Source organism: Artemia sp. Qi Xiang Cuo, unplaced genomic scaffold (genome assembly GCF_049724085.1).
Source record: "Artemia sp. Qi Xiang Cuo unplaced genomic scaffold, ASM4972408v1 HiC_scaffold_3158, whole genome shotgun sequence".
Classification (NCBI taxonomy): Eukaryota; Metazoa; Arthropoda; class Branchiopoda; order Anostraca; family Artemiidae; genus Artemia; species Artemia sp. Qi Xiang Cuo.
The window spans coordinates 67501-92977 of NW_028300553.1; the positions used below are offsets into that span (position 1 = coordinate 67501).

Below are 25477 nucleotides of genomic sequence, written 5' to 3' on the forward strand. Positions count from 1 at the left end.
CTCTTTCACTATTGTTATTATATTCTTGAACTTAGAATGTAGTGATTTCAAAAAGACACAAGTGAAACACATTGTCTTTGATTTTATTAGTGTTTTCTATTGTAAGAGTTTCCATGAAAAAGAAATGTTCTCGACAAAATTTTTGGATATAGTGATATTTTACTTGATTTCAAACCATAAATGTGCCGTGATTCTAAAATTTTCTCCTTCTTTTACGACATATACTCCAAAAATTCAAAAAGCTCAAACAAATGTTTCCTGTAAACATAGAATTAATTCCAAACTGTTTCCGAATCCTATTACTTTTTCTAGGTCCCTTCAACTAGAAAAAAAGTACAATTATGTCAAATTTTGTTAAGCAAAAAAACTTTAATTTAAATGTCAGAAGCCGAAAGTATAACGTCAATTGCATGTCAAGATGATAAAAAAAAGATTGATGCAAAAAGAAACACAAAAAAGGAGGATCTAACTCATAAATGTAAACATAAAAGTAAAAGTCGCAGATGTTATCAAAAGCTCCAAGAGAAGCTAATACGAATGAGTGGCTCAAATGCCAAATCGTTACACATAAGACATATAACACACATTAAATACATAAGAAAAACAAAAGAGAAAAAGTAACTAAAAAGCTACATAGATGATTTAATTATCTATATTATAGAAACTATCTATAATATAGATAGTTTCTATCTGTAATATAAAGTATCTATATTATAGAAACTAAAAGGTACATAGAAGATTTAGTGTTCTAGTGTACTTTTATGTTTAGGAGCATTGTTAGCTTACACTAACAGATAAATATTCCAAGAATTTTCGATCTGTAAAAGGACAAATAGAAGTTTATTGAGCTCTGAAGCACAATAAGCAAATAATTAATTGCAGTAGTTTTCAATAAATACTTTTGAACGCAATTCAACGATTGCAATTTGGTGCTGAACGCCAAAAAACTTGGAAAAAGTTTCTGAATTATTTTGAGGTCTTTTCCTGTTGTTGTTCACCCTCCAAAGATAGATTTTTTGTCAAATAGTGTATATATGACCTTCTCCAATTGTTAGAATAAGCCCTTTTCTCTGGGTATTTTCACCAGCATCATCTTCTTTCGCGGGTAGATTGGCATGCCATCTATAGTTTAAAGTCTTTATAGTGCCATTTTTCGATTCCTCATGGTTAAGGAGCGTACTGGGAACTAGCAGAAGAGGAGACGGAACCTCCCGCAAGTGAAGTAGTACCTGCCGGGATTAAGTTACCCGTAAATTGCGGGGGACAATTGAGGGGGTCCTTCCACTTCCGTTGTTCCCAGGTTCCTTCATTCTGCTTGTATTTATTCAGCGCTCGCGGATTGCGTAATATCATTCCGTAGCAAAATGGCGAGCGTGAAGCTTGTGTTAAATGCTGTACTGAACTTTGTTGAGCGGGCGATGAAGGCTGGAAACCCGATAGACAGTATTGTCAAAAGTGCGGTATCACATTTCTCCGATGCGGATATATTGGAAGCGAAAAAGGTGATTAGTGACTGCAAGAGACAAAAGTTCGGATGATGTCAATGACATAATGAAAGTTTTTAAGATGTGTGACGAAAAAAACATTTCGCTCCCGCGGTTCGTATTATACCAACCTGATGACGTACCGATTATTCCTGGCAAGATAAGTGCAACTTTGACGAGAAAAGTGGGAGAGCTTTGCCGAGAGTTTGACATTTTCGTCCAGTCTGAGTACCAGCTGCGCAATTCCTAACCGTCACGCGATAATAATAGAAGCATAAACAGACTTACGCCATAGTTCTCAAGAATCCGCCCCAAGGACTGACTGATCCCGAATCACGTAAATACTATTTAATTGGACTTTGCGGACAGACAAGCAATGATATCGTCGAACTGCGGCCTCTTATGTGTGCTTGGAGCGTTCTCGTGAAAGACAAAGCGACCGCCGATTCCATTGCACAGGCTATTACCAGTACCGATAATTCCGTAGTCGCGAGAGTAAAAAGCCCCTCTTTCTTCGGGATAATTCGCCACGTCCCTGCTAGTATTTCAGAAGAGGACTTACGCAGTTTAGTGTCGAAATGTGTCGAAGCTTCTGGAATAGGCAAAACCAGGTCATTCAAACTGAAGTTTGATTCGCGTGAAGACCTATAGAGTGCAATCAAGTCTCCCCCCGTGATTGGGCATGAGTTGCTGCCCAATCAAGAATACAAATGTATGCCATTCCAGTGCTACAGGTGTCAATGTTTCAGCCAGGCAGCAATGACATGTCCAAATCCGCCAAAGTACTCCCGTTGCGCTGGAAAAACACTCCAGATCAAAGGACAATCCCTGCCAGAACCCCCTCAAATGTGCTCTATGTGGTTCGGCAAACCATCCCTGTTACAGTTTTTAATACCCTGAAGCACAGAAAGCGTCAAAACAATGAATAATCTTGAGCTCAAAGTTGTATCATGGAACATGAATGGTAGAGGTCTGGCTAAACTACTTCTGGTTGAGCAATTAGTACAAGAATATGACGTAGTCTGTCTACAGGAGCCCTTTCTTACAACAGAAGGACTTCAGCTTCTTGGGATCAATGACAGTTCCAGCGTATTCAGTGTTCCTGCAAAGCGTTCTGGCAGAGGTAGACCCTCTGGTGGTATTTCAATACTGGTACCCAGTCTTAATCTTAATCCTTCCTTGTACAAGCAGTCTGATTTCTTCGTCGGTGTCCGAATTGCTGATACAGCTCTATTCTGTGTCTATATTCCCACGGATTATCGTGACGATGAATCTATTGCAAGATTCAATATTGCTTGTGGACAGATTTGTGGAGCAGTTGACGGATGTGTTACGCAAAAACTGCCATGAATTGTAACCGGAGACATGAACTGTAACCTGTGTGACAACAGTCCAAGAACTCAGGTTCTGGTAGCTGCCTGTGAAAGTCTCCGTGTACTTGAAAATGACCTGGACTACACGTATGTACATAACTCCGGCTCTGTATCATCCCTTGACTCAATGCTGTGCTCTGCAGATGTGAAGACAAACGGAAAATGTAGGGTAAAATTAAGCATCTGTGCTTCCGACCACCTACCCATCTCGAATGTGTTCTGTGTCACTAATAAACCTACTCAGCCCGATGAATGTTACCGTAAATGGGTGGTAAAATATGAGTGGGGAAAAGCTGACTCTGCTCTTTTCAAGTCCGTTTATGATAATATACTTGAAAAGATAAAGGTCCCATTTCAACTGATTCAACAAGGTTCGCCTGTTCCCGATAATGAGAAGCAGATACTCCTGAACAATTACTGTGCAGGAATTACCCATACCCTGCGCTGTGCCGAAAAGGCTGCAGTTCCGACACGAAAAGTTCGAATCGGAAGTGAAAATCCACAGTGGTTTCAGAATGTACAGTTGTCCGAGTCTTGTAGTCGATCTAAATTCTGGTATACACTATGGAACGAGTGCGGGCGCCCTCGTCAAGGTGTCTTGAATGATATCAGGCTATATACTAAGTGAAAGGTCGCCAAGACCCTTGCTAAACGCCGAACCGACTTAATGGACCAAAATTGCAAAGTGCTTGAAGGTGACCCAAATGCAGTCTGGAAGTATATTAAAAAGAAAAGGAGTCCGAAATCTCGCAAAGAAGAAATTTTTGCCAAGTGGAAGTGATTGGAATAAATATTTCACCGCCGACATCTCACCGCCGAACAAGGCTCTCGAGGAAGAGTTCGAAAAAGAGCTCGACTCCCTCCTAGCGTCAAATGAAAGAAGTGTCGGGTTCGTTGTTACTGTCTCTAGTATCCGTCATATGCTATCTAAACTGAAAAAGAATTATTCTCGAGGTGATGATAATATTTGTGGAATGCATCTGGCTATTGGGGGTGACAATGTGTTAAATCACCTTGCTCTTATGTACCAGATGATCTTTAACTGCGGTCTTGTCCCCGATGTTTTCTGTGTTGGCGTCGTTACACCAGTTCTCAAAAAAGGGAATGATCCCAGGAACTGTTCATCATACCACCCGATAACTGTTGCGCCAGTATTCTGCAAACTCATGGAAATGCTTGTTTTTGATGACCTAAGTGAAGCTTGTTATACTCCCGATTCCCAATTCGGGTTTAAGAGTGGTACTAGTCGCGAGCATGTTCATTCCTTGATAGCTAATCTTTTGCTCAGGGCTCACGATAATAATGATACACTTGTTCAAGAAAGCCACGATGTGCGCAGAGCATTTAACTCCGGTATCCACGCACATATACTTAGTTCTGCTTGTAAACGCGGAGTTGACCGTTCGGTTGTCGTTGTATGGAGGAGCATGTATAGGAGGCTGAGAGTGAAGATTAAAGTCCCCACTCATCGCGGTATGGCGGTATCCACCGTAGTTATACCTGTCCGTAAAGGTATCCGGCAAGGCTCCATTACTTCCCCTCCTCTATACAACAACAGTATTATCGTCCCTCAAGAATCTGCCAAAACGTGCTGCATGTATCTAGGTATAGACGTGTCGCTCATCAATTACGCTGATGATATACTTAACGCAAGTAGGTCTGTTTCAAGGGTTGAGGATAACTACAATATATTGAGTGATGAATATGCTAAGATTGGGCTAGCTTTTAATGCTGCCAAAAGTGAAATAGTTGTTTTTAGATTCGACCCCGATTAGCGTGCTCCTAGGCGATTCTGCGGTGAGCTCAAAGCCATCTCTCACTTACCTTGGACTGCCGATCGCTTCAGATCTGCGTTTTACTCGTGAAGCACTGGTTGAGCATTTTTTAGAAAAGGCACGCAAAGCATACGGACTACTTCTACCCTGCAAACGTATGTATAACCGCCGTATACTCGGAAGGCTCTATTCCGTGTTCGTTATCCCGCATGTTCTGTCACTCTCGTCGTTTTGGTCTCTTTTCACCGAAACAGATAAGCGCTCAGTCCGTCGGGTTTACTATAAGTATGCAAAGTATCTTTTAAGTGTTCCGCCATGGGAGAGAAACTCAAAAGTTTCGAAAAATTAAAGCGTTGTGGACCCGACTACTGCAGCTACTGAGCGAATTGTTCGATTTCGGCGTTTGCTCAATCCTGATCATGACATGTACCGAGCTATCGTAGGCTAGTTTGAATAAGAGTTTAGTATGCTGTACATAGCTTGTTATTGAAGTCCTGTTGTTTCTCTTATTGCGTGTTCTTTTTCTCTTTTTTTTTCTTTTTTTTTCAATACTCCGTTGTGTAACCTTGTGTTATTTATGATGGGAAATAAAAACCATTCATTCATTCAAAAATCAGTTACAGTATGCTCATTGAACGCTGAATTGGTCTTATCCTTAAATTTATACCAACAGATTCTAAAAAGGAACAGTAGACTATGAGGTCATAACAACGAGGATTTTGAATAGAAAGTGATGATGCGATAAAAGCTTTGATAAAAAATCCTCTTTTATCCTCTTTTAATCCTCCCTTATGAACAGAACAGATCATTAAAAAAGAAGTAGAATTTCACACCAACAAATTTTCTGAAAAAAAAAAAATGAAATAGAAGGGTTTAAGCCCCCCCCCCCCCAAACTATTTGCCTGACTCGTAAAAACGTAACAAAAATGGATATAAACAAATTTTTGTGCGTTTTTTTTGTGCAAACCCTCCCCCCCCCCCCCGAAAAAAATCCGAGTACGGCCTTGGTGTACTGTGTTATTTTTTCCAGGTCAAGGATGAGTCGGTCGATCGGTTGAAGGATGATTGAATGTAAAAATCATGCTTTTTTACAATCCTTCTGGGACCAACCGAAAAGAAGGATATCCTCGACTGGTGTTTCAAAGAAGTCGTAAGATCGCGGGAGGGAGTAAAAATTGAAGCTCTGAACAGATTGAGATGAAGGAGGAATATATTCGGCAGTGTCGGGTATAGGCGTCTAGATGCTGCAGTGAGCTCTCTGTATAATATTAGCTGTAATAGCAATACGGCGAAGATTATTTTTTCTTTTTAAATGTTATACTTTTTCCGAGCTTTTTTCGACGACCTGCTATTATCTTTTCTTTATAAAATTGGCAAGTGTCCGTAATACCCACCGAACCATGTGGGGTCAAACAACGGTTGGCTGAAGCCAATATTTCCCTAGAATATTCTTAAATCAGAGTCCAGTTGTTATCCGAGGATCCCAGTAGAGTATGCTCAGTTTTGTCTCAATGTTCATAAATAGCAAAAGGGTCAAACACTCGAATCTCTTCAGTCATTGTAAATAATGAGAATGGTAACTTTTTTGTTTCTACATTGTGTTTTGAATAAAAATAAGCAATTAATTACGGTTAATGATAATTGATTTTTAGGACCCACCCAGAATTCGTCAAATAGTCTACGGCTTGTTGTCTATTATCTTAGCCTAAATGCATCCACTTTATTTTTAATTTCATTATATATATATGCCATCTACTGTATTACGTTTAAGATAGCATTGCATCAGAGAAATAGGCCATAGAGAAATCTCGACGGAATGCGCAAATTCAGTCGGGAAACTATTCACGTTTCTTTTACATAGCTACCATAACTAATTCTGATCAATTTCTAACTGGAAAGAGGGAGTTGTTTGGAACTTACGGCCCTAAAGTCATTTTCTATTTTTTCTGCTCTCCATCAGAATTACTACGTTGTTACTTGTAGCATTGTCAATTACTGAAAGTAAGGTTTAAGCAAAAATCCATCAACTGGAACACAAAAAATATCCAATTAGTTCATGAATGAACATCAAACTTGTTCCCGCCTTGATTTTATCGTATTCTAATCGCTAGTATGTTCAAGTGTTTTCTACAATTTCACTTTTTGCACTAAAGGCTAACCTTTATTTTATTTAGAAAATATCTCAATCAAATGAGTCAACAAATTTACAGGAGAAACAACAGAAAAAGAAATCATTGATCAATATCAATATAAAGATAAAAAGTAATTTATAAACAAAGGACTGGGACTCCAAGAAGGGGGAAGTACCCCAGTCCCAGGATTCAAACACTCCTAAACTACACCTAAAAACGAGAGAAAGGAAAAATTATGGAAATCGGACAAAAACAGGAAACTTATTGAATTTTCAGCTCTCCCTCAAGAGATAAATTTTTGACTCTACACTTCTTCCCCAAATAAAAATGAAATAGCAGTTCTGATTGTGCTGAGTAGCGTTATACTGGTTTATAATTGCTTAACTTAGATTAGACAAGGTTCTGTGCAGCTAAGCTGCCAAAGATCAAGCTAAAATTTTCAAGTCTGTGATCTCTTTGTTCAAGCTATAAAAAGGAAATAATAATAATAATCCAAGGCCATACAAACTCTTCAAAAACTAAATTGCCAAAGTTCTATTTCATTTTCAATCATCTGCTGGGATATATCTAACAATTTATGGTATTTGCTGGCGTACTTGAGCATGAAGATTGCTCTTAAACATTTATCAGAAAAGACTAGATTAAAATTGTCTACTGAAAATTAGTCACGGCTCAATAGTGATAAAGCTTTTTTTCATTAATGTTATCTTTCAACGATTAAATAGATATTAAGACCACTACTGGATAGTTCTCGGGTTCTTCTACGAGGCGTGTTTTTTAATTAAGGGCCGTTTAAACATAAGCACACAACAAAAATTATTAAAAAAAACTAAATTTATTTTCAGAAAGTGCATACTTTACTCTACTTTTCGGCATAGTTACCAAGTTTTTTGAAACACTTATCATACCTCTCAACTAATTTTAAAGAAAAGTTTTTATAAGAACTTGCCGCCGGCTCCAATAACCAAGAGTTCACTGCTGTTTTTACGGCTTCGTCATCTTTTTAACGGTTGTCACTGAGGTGGCAACCGGTTGAACTGGAGACAAAACATGTGTTTCGCATATCACACCCAAATTGAGGCAACAGGACATGGACTGGAATCACACACACTCCCCTGAAAATTTGAAGGCCGAACCTCCTCTGTCCCAGCGCAAAATCATGGCGTCAGTGTTTGGGCATAGGCATGGTGTTTTTTTGGTAGACTTCATGCAACGGAGGAACCACTATGAATCCAGAAGCATACTACCTAACCCCCAGAAAGATCCGCAGAGCGATAGAAAAAAAAAAAAAAAAAAAAAAAAAAACTTGCATGCTGACAAAGGAAATTGTCCTTCTTCATGACAATGCAAGACCTCACACTGCTGGTCAGACCCGTGATTTGTTGGACAGTTTTGGCTGGGAAGTTTTAGATCACCCACAATACAGTCCTGATCTTGCGTCGAGTGATTACCATCCATTTCTCCTCCTCAAACAACACCTCAAGGACAAACGTTTCAATGATGATGGCGACGTAAAAATGGAAGTGAATTCCTGGTTAGCTGAACAGGCGGCAAGTTTTTATACAGATGTTACTTTAAAATTAGTTGAGAGGCATGATTAGTGCTACAACAAACTTGGCAACTATGCTCTTAAACAGAGTAAAGTATGTACTTTTTGAAAATAGAGTATGTCCTTTTTAAAATAAAGTATGTACTTTTTGAAAATAAAGTATGTACTTTTTGAAAATAAAGTATGTACTTTTTGAAAATAAAGTATGTACTTTTTGAAAATAAAGTACGCACTTTTTGAAAATAAAGTATATACTTTTTGAAAATAAAGTATGTACTTTTTGAAAATAAATTTACTTTTTTTTCAAATAATCATTCGTTGTGTCGTTATAATCAAACGGACCTTAACTAAAAACAAGCCTCGTACATAGATTCTGGCAACCCATAAAACAGATGGGAAAGTTATTTGGAGTTCGATGGGAATAAAATTTGTTTTATTTGTGTTATTTTTTGGAGATTAAACAGAGATTAAGGAAACCATATTTTCGTTCTTGGATTCCTATTCATAAGATACGACACCTTAAAAAATAGATGGATTCAGAGCTCGATAGGAATAAAATTGTTTTATTAATAAATTCTTTTTAGAAATTAAATGTGTCAATAAACAAGTACGCGACTTTCAAACATAAAAGCAACGGAAAAATCTTTCAATTATGAACAAAATTATTATAATTATACAAAATCAACTATGAGCAATAAATTATAAAAATATTTTCATAAATATTATTCAACAAAATAACTACAGGAAGTACAATGATGAATCACTTTTCTCATGGACATTTGAAAGAAGTCAAGTATAATCAACACGCAATATAAGTAATTATTTACAATGAATTCAAATATGAGTTTTAAAACATGAATAATAAATTGAGCAAAGTTATTTAGTATGAGAATGAATTAAAGGTTATCATCATATTTGCCTAGAGGTCTATATTTTGACTATATTGACTATAAAAAATATTTGGTTACAGCGTGTTATTGATGAAAAGGGTGAAGCCAAGGATGGAGGTGGTGGTAATGAAAATCATCTTTAAGGCAACTTTAAAAACTTTTTGTAACTTCTTATATTTTTTTAATATATTTTACCTCTAATAAAAACTTCTCAAAAGTTCATTTCTTTTATTTACAAACAGTTTTTACTAAGAAAGTAATGAAAAAAGACTATTGCAAACATCATAGCGACGCAACAAAAAAATCACCTAAAAATGTATGAAAGCAATGCGGACTCAGTGAAGAAAGGTTGAATTTATGCAGAATGACGCCTAAAACTGGATAACTTTGTGGAAAACTTGCCAAAATTGACCAAAATGTGTTTATTTGATCGTAAAAATGAACCTTGTTTTAAAAAAATAGACGTCTAGAAAAACCTTCAAATTTCCCTCACATGTTGGTTATTTCAAGCCTACTAATTAGTCATTTACATTTTGTGTGAACATTTTAATTGTTTACTCTGTTAAACTTGGAGCAAGACATTACAAATTAGTTCACACTTACATCCGTAAGAAGCTCCTTCCGAAATTCAGATTCGTCAAAAAGCGATCCTCCATCATCATAATCATCATTTACAGCCACAATCTCGTCCAACGAATCCATATTCATGAGCTGACCTGTCCACAATAAATACATAGTTTTCCTCAGACGAATAATATCTATGTTAAACTTCATTTAAAGATATATGTGTTCCATTGTCAGTCTAAAATGTAAAAGAAAACTGATTTAAACTTGAAAACAATATTCTTGTATGACTAGCTATGGTAGGCCTTAAGGCCCATTCACAATGAGATTTCTACAATACTTAGGTTCAGCTAATAGTAAATTTCAAAACCAATTCAATCATCCAAATCCGTTCATAATAAAGGTTAAGCCAGTATTCAGAACTGGATTTAACCAAAATCTTAAACTAGTTTTTTCCTAAAAATTCCATCATACATTTATGTGTCACTAATAAACTAATAACAGACTGGGTAGCTTCCATATCTACTATTAAAAATTATATCGATAATAAAAATCACTAATACTACTACAACTAACAACTCACTGCAGCACAAAGTCACCTAAGGTCAACTCAGCTACACACGCTCCACCTCCATCCCAATCTATTTAAAACCTCCCTGTTTACACCCTCCCAAGAGATTCCCATTTCCCCTAGATCTTTCCTTACATCCTCCCACCCCATTCTATGATGGTATGGTTCTCGCCTGGCTCTAGACGGTTGGCCGACAAGGACCACCCGGTTTCATTATATTGGGACCGCTTCTACATTCTCATGCTTAAAAGATTTGCACCCTCTGAAAAAAGACTAAGAAAAATCTACCACTAATTAGAAGAACCATATACAATCTACCAGAAGCTATCATACTTCTCAATCGCTTGGGTGCCTCTGTCTTAGAAGTTACTGTTTTGGATTTATCCCTTGTAAGATTCAGCCTGAAGAGTCTGGAAGACTGATAACAGAGCCAACTCAAGCGTTCTAGCATCAGTTTTATAGGCACTGAAACCAGAAACGTCAGTGACAGTGGACCGTTGTCCGTTACCAAGTAAAACTGGAAAATCGAAAACGCGCTAAATTTCAATAGAAGAGAAATTGGATTCTGTTCAATTAAACCTTCAATTAAATTGATACCTTCAAAAATTTAAACCTTCATTTAAGGTGTAAGTTTTATTGGATCCATCCTGATATATCTGAAAGTAAGCAGTAGTTCTTCCTGAACTATATACAGCTAAGACTAGATTAGTCCGCGAACAGAGGCTAGGTAATCAAAATGCACACGAATATACCTAATGGCGGCCGGCGCTTTCCCTTCGCCCCCCCCCCCCCCCCGGAGAATACGCCCCGTGGAGTATATAGAAAAATAGAAAATATTGGAGTCTAATAGAAAAAAAAAACAAAAAAGATTAAAAAAAATCCATGCAAAAGACTATCATAGGCAGCGCAATAGCGCTACCTAAGTAAAGAACGATGTTGGCGCAATGTATCATTTATTATTTTTTTACCCAGGGCACTTTGCACAGAAGGATTTGTCGTAGAAACTTCAAAAAAGGCTCATTAGATTGGATATTAAGAGCGCTAGTGCCCTTTTTAATAGTCAAAATGTGATTGGAGGGCAAATAGCCCCCTCCCCACGCCCATCATTTCCAAAATCACTTCTGATCAAAATTTTAAGATAGCTATTTTGTTCAGCGTGGTTGAAAGGTCCGGAAGTTATGTCTTTGGGGATGACAACCCCCCCCGCCACAGCCCTCAGGACAAGGTTGTAAGTTATGCCCTGGGAGCATATGAGGTTTTTATAGAAAGCGTGATCGTATAAACTTTGGAGGGAGATCATTGGATTGATATTCAGTGATCAAAGTGATCGGAGAGAAGCCCCCCCCCCCCACACACACATACATCGTATTTTGCCGGAATGCATCTAATAGACATTTTGAGATAGCCATTTTATTCAAAATAGTCCAAATAGCTTATAACAAGATATTTGGGGTTGAAAAAAACTGCCACAGCCTGGGGGCAAGGGTTATAATGTATAAACCGGAGGGATTTAAGGTTTTTATGGAAGGGATGGTTATTTTTAACTTTAGAGGAGGCTCATCTGGTTGAAGATTAAAAGTTCTAGCTCCCTTCTAAGAGTCAAAAGTGATGGAGGGCAACTCGCTCCCCCCCCCCCTCCACCGACTACCCCTCTTTTCACCAAACGCATCTGATTGAAATTTAAAGACAGCGATTTGTTCAAAATATTCCAAAATACATATAACAATGCCTCTAGGGTTGACACAACCCCCCAGTGCCCTGGGGCACTGGGGTTGTGTCAACAAAAAAAATTAAATGTTTTCACTTTTATAATTTTAATAAATCAAACATTATTAAGATTTTAAGGAATAAACATCAGTATATGTATATTAAACTGACAATGCACATTCACTTGTATTTTTTTCAGTAAAGTGCAAATTATGTTCTGGCCTTTGGAAGGCATGGGGGTTTTGAGCCCCACTCATGTTAATTTTTGCTCGTTTCGAGTCTGACTCGGTTATTTATCGTAATTTCTGTTCGTTTTTGGGTTTAATTTATTTATTGATGCTGATTTGTGGTAGTTTTGCGCTTGGTAAATTATTTGATTCTATTTTTGCTCGTTTTTAGTTTAAAGGAGTTCTTTAATTTTCTTTGAAAAACTTATTTTATAGAAAAAGTTATTTTAATTAATGTCAATAAAAAACAAACAGAAATTAGTTTAAAAAACTTTTTCCACGAAACAAGTTTGTTAAAGAAAAGTAAAGAGCTCCATAAAGCCAAAATTGAGTAGAAATAAATTCAAATAATTTTCCAAGCTTAAAACCACCACAAATCACCATCAATAAACAAATTAAACCCAAAACAAACAGAAATTACAATAAATAACCGATTAGGACTTTGAGGAATAAATATCAGAATATGTATATTAAACTGAAAATCTACGGTTATTTTTTTATTTTATTTTTTTAATGAAGTGCAAATCATGTTCTGGTCTTGAGAAGACATGTGAGTTATCAGCCTTACTCCTTTTAATTTTTACTTGTTTTGAGTTTGATTAATTTATTTATTGTAATTTCTGTTTGTTTTGGGTTTCATTTATTTATTAATGGTGATTTGTGGTGGTTTTATACTTGGAAGATAAGAAAAACTAACTCGTAGAACTTGACAACGCTTTTGTCCGTAAAAACTTAAACAATAAGAATTTGTGGGTTCCCAAAGCCAACTATGCTTTCAATGGAGATAAACCTTCTTAAAATTTTTATGGCCATATGTTTTTAGCTTAATTTTGATTTTTTGCCTACATTTTTTTCTTCTTTTTTTTTAAATTTGGCACCCACTACTGCCAGAAATTGCAGAAGTTCATCTGGAAGTATTTTCAAAAAAAATAGATTTGTGTTTTTTATCTAAGTTTTTAACATACTTATGGTGTATAAATTCCTTTTTTTCCTTTCCTTAGCACTTCTGAACGAAAAAAACAAAAAAAAGCAACTCAAATAAAATTCTCAAATTTGGAAAACCCAATTTTTCATGGGGGGGGGGGGGTAAACGCCTAGAACCACACCTAATATGACCTTTTGAAAAAAAGTGGTTATCTTATCTTCGGCCCTAAGGAAAGCAAAAGCAAAAAAACACAACTAATATTTTTATTTAGGTTTCAGTAATTGGCTTGATGATTTTGCTTAGCACGATTAAATAGCATCACTTTGTTTCTTCTTTTCTCAGAGACAAACTTGAATCTCCTCTCTTACCATTTCCCATGCTCCTTGACCAAGCCCTCCATGTAATGACTTATAATACAACGATATCTAGTTGTTTTCCTTGATAAAAAAAATCGTATAGTTCGTTATTCGCTCTGATTCTTTCGAATTTCCTGGCTCGCTGGAAAATATAAATGTAAACTTTGGAGCCGTCCCACTCTGTAAATTATTTCTATTATGATTTACCATAATCTTTGTCACCTTTCAAATTCTTAAGCATTTGGCTCCATTCTTTTTACTATTTCCGTTTCAATTAACTTACCATAATCAACCACAGTTTGCCATAGTTTCTAAGTATGGTAAGTAATAGTAACAATTGGCTTATCCGCAAAAGTAGAAAAGAATTTACACATTACCTTTCAATTTTAAGTATTGATGGATTTTAACTTGTCCGGTGGTTTTAGTATGGTTAGCTGAATCAAAATCTGTTGACTTAAAATTAAAAACTATTATAAGTGTTCCATCCATATAATACTTCACTCACCATGACAACCAAAATTCCCAAAGTGAAAGGTTGGAACACCCCCCATATCATCTTTACTTCCACCTATTGAGTACATTCTGACTAGGCCTATTTCAACATTCCAACCGTTTCCCCATCAAATTCAAAATTGTAGCGTTTGCCAACAAAAACAATACTAAGTTCTCCTTTCGTGCATAAACCGTTAATAGTTATTCGAGCGATGCGGTGCCAACTTTTCTTCTTTATACATTTTCTTCTATTTTCTCAATCTAATCATAGGCAGGATTAAGTAGAAACTTTTATCGTGTTTTGAAGGGGATGTTGAAAAAAAACCAAAGGTGCTATGTGCATACTGCTACTAATGCTGCCACTGCTACTAAGACTATTATAGAGACATTATGAGACATATAGAGACATTTACATGCTCTGGCTCTTTGTTCGTTCTCAGAATTTCTCCTTTTTGCTCATCCATCCTCGCTATTTTCTCTATTTTTCTCTCTTTTCAACTCGGTCTAGTGGGAAATTTTATTGCTATACAACCTACAGAGCTTTTATTACAGAGCTACTACTACTAATAACTCACCGCAGCATCAAGCCACCTGCGACTAACACATCTACGCGCACTCCTCCTCCATCCCAATCTATTCAATGCCTCCCTCTTTATACCCTCCCAGGAAGTTCCCATTCCCCTTAAATCTGCTTTATGACATCCTCCCACCCCTACCGCGGACGACCTGCTTTCGGTTTAGCCCTAGACGGTTGGCCAAAAAGAACAATCTTCGGCAATCTGTCATTCTTTATCCGTAGAATGTACCCAAGCCATCTCAGCCTTTCTCTCATTATAGCCCTAGAAAGTGGGATTGAACCGCACTTTTCGTCCAACCTAGTGTTTGAAATACGGTCAGTCAGCAAGGTACCCGGAACAATCCGTAGACAATTTCTCTGAAAAACATCTAACAAATCTTCATCCACTTTTCGGAGCGACCATGCTTCAGAACCCTATTTGACCACTGTCATAACTCTAGCTTCCAATATTCTAATCGTGGTTTGCAGACCTATCTTCCTCTTCTTCCAAACTTTTTCCAACTGTGAAAAAACACCCTGAGCCTTAGCTATTCTACTTCTAACATCTTCACTACTCCCACCATCTTTACTAATATTCAAACAGTTCGTGGTAACGGGCAACTCGGCTCAATAGTAACCGAAACTCTCCGTCTTTACTAATAATACTACCAAGGTAAGTGAAGCTGTCCACCTGGTCAATGTTTTTGTTACCCAACGTCACCTTTTTATCTTCACTTATTCCTAGCCTTAGTGACTTAGTCTTCCTAAAATTAATTTTCAACCCTATTCTAGCACTCTGAACTCATCAGCATAGTCTATCCAAGGAGGTTTTTCCTCCCCATTTGATCCCGTGTTCTCCCATTCCTTTTCATGTGCTCCTTAAGACAAAGTACATCAAAATGATCGATATACAGGGAGGTAGAACACAATCCTGCTTAACTCCTGATTTAGTACGAAACCAGCTGCTAACCTCATTTCCTACGTTAACCGCAGCAGTGTTATTCTCGCAACAGCAAAATTTCAAGAAGAGAGCTCTCTAAGTTTTCAAGAGAGAAACTTATTCACAAGTCAGTCATTTATAGAAGCAAGTTTTTGCAGGGTCTTGATTTAAAATTTTTTCCATTAGGAAGGAATGAAAAATAGTAACTTTTTAATACAAAAACTTCATTCGTCTAATAAATTTTTAAACAGGAGATCCTATTTTCGTTCCAAATTGGTAACTAGTTTATGTTGCAACTTAGCTTTCCGGGTTTCCACATAGCCTACAAATATACCTCACTTCGACCGTTACACAAGCAGAGGGGGGAGTTTCCCTATGTTTTTTTATTTGCTCCTTCGTTCAAACAAAATTTCTGAGAATATGGCTGATTCCCTGCCAGCTGAATATATATTTAATGAATTATAAAAATAAATATTTTTATATGAATTATATATTAACGGTTGGCTATCTTTTGGTCTTTGTACCTGTGGTCATCGTAAATTTGAACGGTTCTCTTCTTTTACCTGTACGAGCCGTGATTACCGATCTGCTACGTACGTCCCAAAGGGAATTTTACTTTTTAGGTGGCTAAACGAAGGATGATTTATAGTAAGTTGTTGAACTTTTGGGCATTCTCAAGAGAATTTTGAATAATAAGAATCATTTAAAGGAGGAGGGCAAGAATTTCAGGGATGCTTAGAAAGAATAAAACCAGAGATGAGTGTTAGGGATTTAAAAGCATGAAGAAATGTAAAAATATAGTCTTTCGGGATTTAATGTAAGTGATTTAGTTTATTCACCATTTATGCTTCTACTCATAAACAAAATCCCTTGAAACAACAACAATTGGAATGGATAGTAGTCAATGCTTTATATGAATGTACCGCCATACATCTTGAATTCTCAACTTAAACACAATTTTTATTTCTGTATTATTAATCTTCACTTTGAGTGAAAAATTTGCTTACCACTAAGTCAGACATCATACTCTCCTTTTCAAGCTATTGAAAACAAATAATATTCTTTGGAACTAATCATAGTTGAATTCTTCGTCATCACTACTCAGTGTAAATGGTACATTCCTATAAAAAGAAATAAATATATAGTAAATTTATCTAGGGCATAAAATGGAGAGTTAGACTGGTAGAACATAACAAAATCACTGCGTCCAGGCCCTGTAATTCGAAAAAGTTCAACTTCTATTTCGAAAAACAAAAATACTAATTTTTAAACGTTTCTGTTGGTAATGAATATGAATAATAATCCAGCGATCGAAAAAAGAAATCATAAACATGTCAATATAATCTTTTTGACATCTCAAAAGTATACGATTTGTAAAGAGCAAGACAGAGTGGACATTCGTGGACGAACACAGGTTTAACCCTTGCAGAGAGGATAAGAGATGTTTTCCTTGGTGGGGCTCAAAAACACAAAAGGTGCAATCAATATGAGTAAAAAGCCAGCGATAAAAAAAAATTCGCTCATCACAACGAAATTAACTTTAATATCTTAGAAGTATAGGATTTGTAAAGAGCATGACACAGCGGACATTAGATGATGAACACAGGTTTAACCCTTACGAAAAGAGGATCAGAGATATTTTCTTGGTAAGGGGTCAAAAACAAAAAAAGGTATATTTTTGGACAACAATTTTCCCATGAATACCTTTGACAAACATTGGGGGTATCGTTGCATAATCCCCCTTTACTCAGAGACACATAAATGCTTTTTTCATGCTCAAGAAGATAGAATTTACATTTTTGGACAAGGGTAAACCAAACCCAGGGTGTTCTTGGAAAAAAGATGTATCTATGTCTTTTCAATGTGTTTTCAAAGTTTTCAAATTGGCAACGTATAATAACTTCCCTTTTTTCTTCAATTCCATGTTTTTATTCAATCAAATTACTTTATTTTCGATCAAAGACAGATCTCCTCTTCACACATTTTGTTTCTGACGTACCCATGCGTACCAGTTAAAATATAGGGAGGGGGATAGGGGGGGGGGTACACTTCTCTTTGTCTCATATCCATCATGAATGGACAGAATTAAAAAATTCTGAAAAAATTTTTAAGCAAATATTGAAAACAAAATGTTTTTAAGAATCAGGGAGCAAATGAACTAATTTGCTTCATATTTCATCAAATTGTATGCAATAATGTGTAAGTACACATCATCTATTAAAGAAGTAGGGATGGTGGATCATTTTGCAGGCAGGAGGGAGGCAGATACCTCAAAGAGGGAATTTTTGTAAAAAAAAATATCCTAATTCTGACTGAGCCTTCAGGCAAGTATAGAATTAGTTCTAGGGAAGGGATGGGAGGTAGAAATTGAAATATATTCCTTCTTGATTTCCGGGAATATTTCTGGTCTACGCCTTTATTATAGAAGTATGGAGTGGCATTAAACCTAAAACAATCAGAATTTATTCCGTATAAGAGGTAGACTGCCCCCTTCCCCTAGTTGTTCCAGAAACTTCGTAGGGTGCTCATTCAATCGGAACTGAGAGTTCTAGTGCCTTTTTAAAAAGTCAAAAGCGATCTTAAACTTGCATACAAGGATGATATAGCCCCCAGAGCCCCAGGGATGAGGGCAGTAGATTATGCGAACTGTCAATTCTTTATGGCTTTGTTTTATAGCGGAAAAGGGGCGGGGAGGGTATGTTTGATCTTGGGAGTCCAGTGACGTTAAACTTTCGGAATATTTCTTTTCTTCGAATTTTCCTGTGGGAAGGCAGAGGGGTTGGGGGGCCCGGAAATGAGCCGCAAAAACCTTTTCCTGGTCAATCTGAAACCTACAACCCTAAGCCCTTGGACCAAGGGGACTAATATGCAAAATGGACCAAATGAATGGCCCCTTTGAAATTGGTCCCTCCTTCACAAAAGGAGCTAAAAAAGCACCGAATTTTTCCGATTAGCCTGAAATTTATATGAAACCGTTCGTGTGTGCTTTTTAAAGGCCAAGAGCTATTGGAGGGCAATTAGCCTTCCAGTTCTATGCCATTATCCGGGCCTCTCGGCTTAATCACTATAGGCAATGATAAAACCCGTTTTGTGACGTCTTAACTGTTGTAGAGCAGGCAATGATAGCAAGGTTTTCGTTGCGTATACAATGTTAAACTGTGTTTTTTTGGATTTTAGAGGGGGGAGGTACTTGGTTTAGGTTAGGTTACGTATTTAATATATGCAATGCTTTACCCCCCCACCCCACCCCCCCCCCCTAATGTGCAAATATATAGCCCAAATGTGTTTCTAAGCTATTCTATACTCATCCTATTTTATTTTATTTCAATAGCATTAACCAAACTTGACTTTTTAGAGAGGCCCAGATAATGGGATAGTACCGGCCATCCTCTCAGTTCCGTTTCTGCTATCCGGTTTTCCTCCAACCCCTACGACATCGAATCAAATAGTGAGATATCTGTTTTGTTCAAAATTACCCCACAACCCCAATGTTAAACTTTATCTTACCCTGCTATGATAACTCAACCCCCAAAAACACGAAAAAGACTTAAAATAAGTAAAAATGCAAAAATAATTAATATAGAATACCTACATCACATATTGAATATCTACCTCACATACCTACATCACAATACCTACATCACATACCTACATCACATCGTCCATGAGATCGTCCATCACATACCTACATCACAATACCTACATCACATATTGAATGTGATGTAGAATATCTACATCACATATTCTACCTATTTTTGGAATATTGGTAAAATGTTCAAAAATTCCTCATATTCTTCATTATTTTTATTTGTCATACTTTCTCTGTGGCTAGTCAATTTTGTATGTGGAGGGAATTCTCCACGTGGGTGGGGGAGGGTTCAGTGAAGGGATTCACCACCGAGGGAATTTCCAGGGGGGATATGCTTAGCATAACTGAAGATAGACAGTCAACGATAATTAGGGGTGTAAGAATTGTCTTTTTTTTATAATCTAACAGTCTTAGGCTAATTGAAAATACAGAAAGTTAAGCAAAAAGGCCTTTATTAGTTCCTGACCTGAATATTCCTTAAAGGAATGCACGAGAAAAAGTTCGTACTAATGAGCCTCAGACAATTCTTAAAAAAATTTTTTACACGATACCTAAGCATCACAATTAAGGGCTATCCTAGAAAACGCCTTGAAAAGATAAGTTGGTACGACCCAGACATTGGATGCAATTGAAATGATGAGTTTCACATAAAACAAATTTAGTGTTGAAATGTCAAATGTGCTGTACACTATAAATGGATATATCTTTCCAATTTCCCTAAGGAGAGAGAGGTCCACATTCAAAACTTCCTCCTTAGGGGGGGGGGGGCAAGAGAACCCCTCGCTAATCTTTCAGGGAGTTAGGCCTAATTTAGTAAATATTTTTCTAAATTCTTGGCCCCTTAAAGGGCATAGTAGCCCCTCCGAAAACAATATCTCTGGTTACTATTAAACTAAAAACCTATGACAAGAAAAGCTATTAAACATTGTAGTATGTTTGCAATTTTTGACTATCTTTATATTTAGGTCATTTTCAGGAATTTAGTTCCTACTCCTACATATTTCAACAGCTCTTCAAATATTTATGAGGCTACCACACCCCCAGCACTCTTCGAACGGCGTTAGCGAAGGAATAAATATAAAACAGATTCCACTGAATTTTCTTGAGAACCTAGTAGTGTGATTGAAACTGTATTAATATACGTAGTTAAATCAATGTTTTCCTTCCACCTTTTTGGGGGACGACCATGAGGACGAGAACCGTGAATTTGGCCTTCGAAGGTGATTTTTGGGAGAAGGGACCGACTCATCCGTTGTACGTGACCGAGCCATCGAAGTTCCTGGAGCTGGATCTTCATGAGAATTGTTTGTTGTACATTAAGGCGCTCAAGAAGTTCGACATTTGAGATGCTATCAAGGTAAGTGATCCCGCCGATGCGGCGGAGGCACTTAGTTTCAAATGCTGCAAGACGACGGTTGTCATTTACCTTCAGTGTCCATGTTTCACATAAGTAGATGTTGCATGCATTCCACAAAGTTTTTTTTTTACCAAGTTTATTATAAATTAAACCAGCGTGCATACTAAAACTTAAAGGAGTTGACATAGGCCTATTGTTTTCAGTGTTCCGTAAGAACCTAGACAGCCGAAAAAGATCCACAGTAGATCTGCACCACTACAGTATCTTAATCCCACTTAGCCTCCACTTAGGTGAGCCAATGTAATCATATAACCGTTATATACCATTATAGTATAGCGTATGTTTTTCGGAAACAGCCAAACAATTTTTCGGACATGTGTTCAAAATGAGCTTTTTTTTCCAAACTGACCAAAAGCTGGGGACGCTCTTCGTTAATTTCACTATATAGAAATAAAAACACCAAAAATTGACACAGAAATAGCAGAAATAGACACAGACATAGAAATTATTCATTCAGTATAACCAGACCAAACGATCTGTGCAAGTGCGCAAGTCACAAATTGAACGCAGCTAAACGTCCACACACAGAAGTGGAACAACTTTAATTTTCCGTTCATATTTGCACAAAAATTCATAAGGAAAAACCTAAAAATATACTGGCATAAATTTTAGAGTTTTGGAATAGTGCGACAAAAAATCCCGATAATCCAAATAACAAACCAAAAAACATTTTATTTTCAACATCTTTCTTCATTTATGATTTCAAAAAACTAAATATTTTCTTTAACGATTCTGCTAATGATCATTTTGATACATTGACCTGTGTATAACCAATTTTTTAGCATTAATAACTTGAAAACAGCCTGGTTTTTTTTTCGTCTCAAAAAAAAAATTCAGCTCCCACTCAAGAAATAAAAGGAAAATCAGATAGCTAGTCCAGCCAAGGTGGGGGCTGGCCACACTCCATAGAACGTTTCTTTTTATTATATTAATGTGAATCGAAGAACTATTTATTTTAACTCATTTAATATAAAATTAAATTAAGCATTCCTACTGAATCAGCTAGAATCTAAATCCCCTTTCATTTATTATATCGCACGCTCAAGTATAGAAAGGTTACTGTTTCAGAAATACAAGTCACGAATCCTGTACCAAGACAGAAAACCGAATCTCCCCTAATTATTAGAATCGGGAAAAAGGGGGTTGTCATTCTATCGATTTTTTCTTAATGTCCCGCATAATTGAATACAAGCTAATTCACAGACATACTAAAAATACAATGGAACATCGATAATCGGGATCTCATAAAATTCGACTTAGCAAGTAGATCTAAAAGACAGGGGTCGAGTTACCGAGATTGTAACAGCTAACGTTTCAGAGAATTAATAAATTTCACAAAGAAAATACACTGAAAAAGCAATATGCCTTTAATATGCTTGAAAATAGCCAAATAAAAGACCACAACGCAAATAAAGTTATAACAAGTAATAAAGCAACAACATTACAAAAACGACAGAATTAAGGTCGAAATTGGAAAAAAAAAATTTCTTGTTATAAAGACCCTGCGGCTAATAGCTGTCTGCGTCTGGGCTCAATAGTTCAAATTGTGCATACTAGAACTTTCCATCAAGTTTCGTAGGGTAAAAAAATAATCACAATGTATAGGATATTGAACGTATCCAAACAAAACGTTCAGCTTTTAATTTGTCCACAGGAGATAATGAAGATAATTCACTAAAAAAATATTGTAATTATAAAGTTTAATTCGGTTGAAAAAATCAGGCTTTAAAGAGGTTCAAATAATTGAAGTTCATCTGCAAATCAGACATTTACGCATGGGTAGGGGTATTGAGAATCAGTCACCTACTTATGATTTTTAAAGTTGTTATATAATTCCCAAAAATTTCTTAGCGATTCCTTGTTGTTTGTATTTTTACAAATTACTTCACATCGAACCCCAAAATTTAGAGTCGATTTTACGTCATGTTCAAAATGCATATATACAAAATAAATAAAAACCAACATTTTCCATCCCATTCATGAGCAAGTTCTAACTCGTGCATTTTCTAATTTTTTTTTTCGATTGCTGGATTGCACCAAAATTTACATTTTCTATTCAGATCAACCATGAACCAGACTTAACACTTTTTTAATGACCTGCTTTTAGCCAAGTAGACTCTTGGCAAAGTTAAATCGCAATAAAATCGGCAAAACAGTGACACATAGCCCCACAAATTTAAATATTTAATGTTTCACAGGCTTAAAACTCATGTTTCATGTCAGCGCCAAAAATTACAAAACGTGCGTTTCCTCATCGGTCAGAAACAGCACTAAATCTGAATTGCAAATAACCTTTCTCAGAATTATCACTATTGTACAACAACTATACAATAGATGTGTATTTATGGAGTGTGGACCTGTTTCCACTCCAAATCTTGATTTTTATACCCCCCCCCCCTGTTTAATTTCGCAGACTCCTCTTGTTTTTTGGCTTTTTCAATTATTTACCCCCCCCCCCTCCACCCCGAAAAAAAAGAAAAAGAAAAATCTAACAGATGTTCCATCATTGGCTTTAATTTTTATGCATCAATCCTCTGTTGGGGGGGGGGGGGTCAGAACTTATCTGGGTATTGCTAAAGTCCTAGAGCATGGATAATGTCTTGAATTCCCTTTTAGAATGGCCTTGTTCCAATTTAGTCTTCCTCATTTTTGGTATAAAATCTTAATTATTATATGCTGGCGACTCTATAAAGCCAAGACTCAACTCAACTTAATGCTTTCGGGCCAAAACTTGGAAAAAGAGCAAAAACTGGTTTTGGCTGCTAAAGGATGAAATGTTAGTTAACTTTGGATTTTTCAGATACGGTAACACTATAGGAAACTAACGTAAAAACGAAACATCCCCATTTATATGGATTTTTTTATAGACTTTGTCCTAGGGAGCACAACAAAGGCTGTGGGAGAGCACGGAAACAAATGGGGAAGTAAAACTTTCCTAGACTTAGATTATGCTGACAATATGAGTGTCATAGATACAAATTTTAGCAAAATAGATAAATTTTTGGAGATTCTGAGAGTTCAAGGTGCAGAAATAGGATTGAAAATTACTGTTAAGAAGACTAAGTCGCGGAGACTGGAAATAAGTGAAGGTGAAGAGGTGATGTTGGGTAACAAGAAGAGCAATCAAGTGGACAGCTCCACTTACTTAGGTAGTATTATTATTAAAGACAGTGGGTTCAGTGAAGACCTTAAAAGTAAATTAGCCAAGGTCCTGGGTGTTTTTTTTTCCCAGTTGAAAACAGTTTGGAGGAATAGAAAGATAGGTCTGCGCACCAAGATTAGAATATTGGAGTCTATTAAATCTTTCCGGAAGTTAAACCTTGGAACTACAATCTGTCAAGATAGGAAAACTTGATTAGAGCGACCGACGTACCAAACCAAAAAACAAATATGTTTTTTTGTGAATAACTAAGTTAAATAGTAGAACCAGAAATTACCTTAAATCACCTTAAATTGCAGCTAGGAGCAATTTGAAGGATTTTCCCTTGTAGAGCTCCAGAATGATGACTTGAGTTGTTTTCAAAGTTCTTTAGTAACCAGGTGCTGTTGCATGATCAGTAGCATCCCAATTGAGTTTACACTCTCTGGAGGACCCCTCAGCGTCCAGCTTTCGTTTGAAAACATCAACGGATTTAGCAGTAACTTTTTCTTCGGATAATTTGTTCCAACTGTTGACAATTCGTGATAAAAAGAATTGAGTCCAAACTCTAAATATGGTAGACTGCTTGACAAGTTTAGGGTGATGAACTCTAGTTCTTGAGTTGGGACCAACAACAGGGAATAATGCTAGGAGGGTATTAGCCCTCATTAACCTATAGGCTAAAATGGCACCCCCTCTATTTCTCCTGTAAACAAGAGTAGGCAGATTCAACTTTGATAGTCTTGCTGGGTAGGAAAGCTCCCGCATACCAAATATCTCTTTGGTGGCACGTCTCTGCACATCTTCAAGAACTTTAATGTCCTTTTTAAAATTTGGGGAGGCAAGACACATTCCAACTTCAAGCATAGGACGCAGAAGTCCCTTATATACAAGACTGATGACTTTAGGGGAAGAGGTGGAAAGAGTACGCTTAATCAGTCCCACATTTGAACTCGCACCAGCAGCAGACCTCTTAGCATGAGTGCTGAATTTTAGTTTATTGCCAATAGTGACACCAACATCCTGCTCATTATTTCTTAGGGTGGCCTAAGAAAAAGAAGAGCAACAAGGATTCAGTTTGCCAAAGTGAATGATATGGTACTTGGCAACATTAAATTCAAGAAGCCAAGCCTCAGCCCATCGACCAAGCAGTCGAAGATTATTTTGTGGAAGCGCATTATCTTCACATGACAAGGCTGGTCCAAGAAGCTTCAGGTCGTCTGCATAGAGAGTTGATTTACTGCTGATAATGGAAGGAGCATCCTTGATGAATATATTAAATTTTGTAGGACCCAAAATACTTCCCTGAGGAACTCCACACAAAACATGCGTAGAGGAAAAAAGAATACGATTACCAGAGTCATCAAATAACTGAACACATTGAGATCGCAAATAAAGAAAATTAAGGATCCTGAGTAGGGATTTCTCTTCAAGCTTGACTGCACGTAATTTAATTGCAAGTCACTTGTGACAAACTTTGTCAAAAGCTTTAGAAAAGTCAAGCAGAATCATATCAGTAGGCACCCCCATATCAAGCAACTTGGTGATGTAATCATACGATTTAAGGAGATTGGTATCACAGATCTTCCTGAACGAAAGCCAAGTTGTGAACTGTGCAATGGTTGTGCATGTTGTGAACTGTGCAATAAAGTTGCAATGGTATTTTCGCACTGATGCTTAGTCCTTATTGAACTCAAAACTCATAATGACAATACAATCCTTACACTAAGCTGGACAAATGTTGCCATTTAAAAAGTATACCACACGTATTGTGAAAGTTCCATATGAGGA

The 25477-nt window shown here is 36.8% G+C and overlaps 1 protein-coding gene across 1 annotated transcript in view; it reads right to left on the reverse strand.

Moving 5' to 3' along the window:
• LOC148938536 (uncharacterized) overlaps positions 1-24076 on the reverse strand; it is a gene marked incomplete at its 3' end in the record, with an annotated part of 68121 nt that extends 44045 nt beyond the window's left edge. Inside the window, exons 1-3 of the mRNA XM_089107717.1 lie at positions 23985-24076; positions 16549-16662; positions 9807-10005 (exon numbers count right to left, since the gene is read on the reverse strand). Coding sequence (XP_088963843.1) covers positions 9807-9977 — 171 coding nt within the window. The remainder of the gene's footprint in view (positions 1-9806; positions 10006-16548; positions 16663-23984) is intronic.
• Between the last annotated feature and the right edge of the window lie 1401 nt (positions 24077-25477).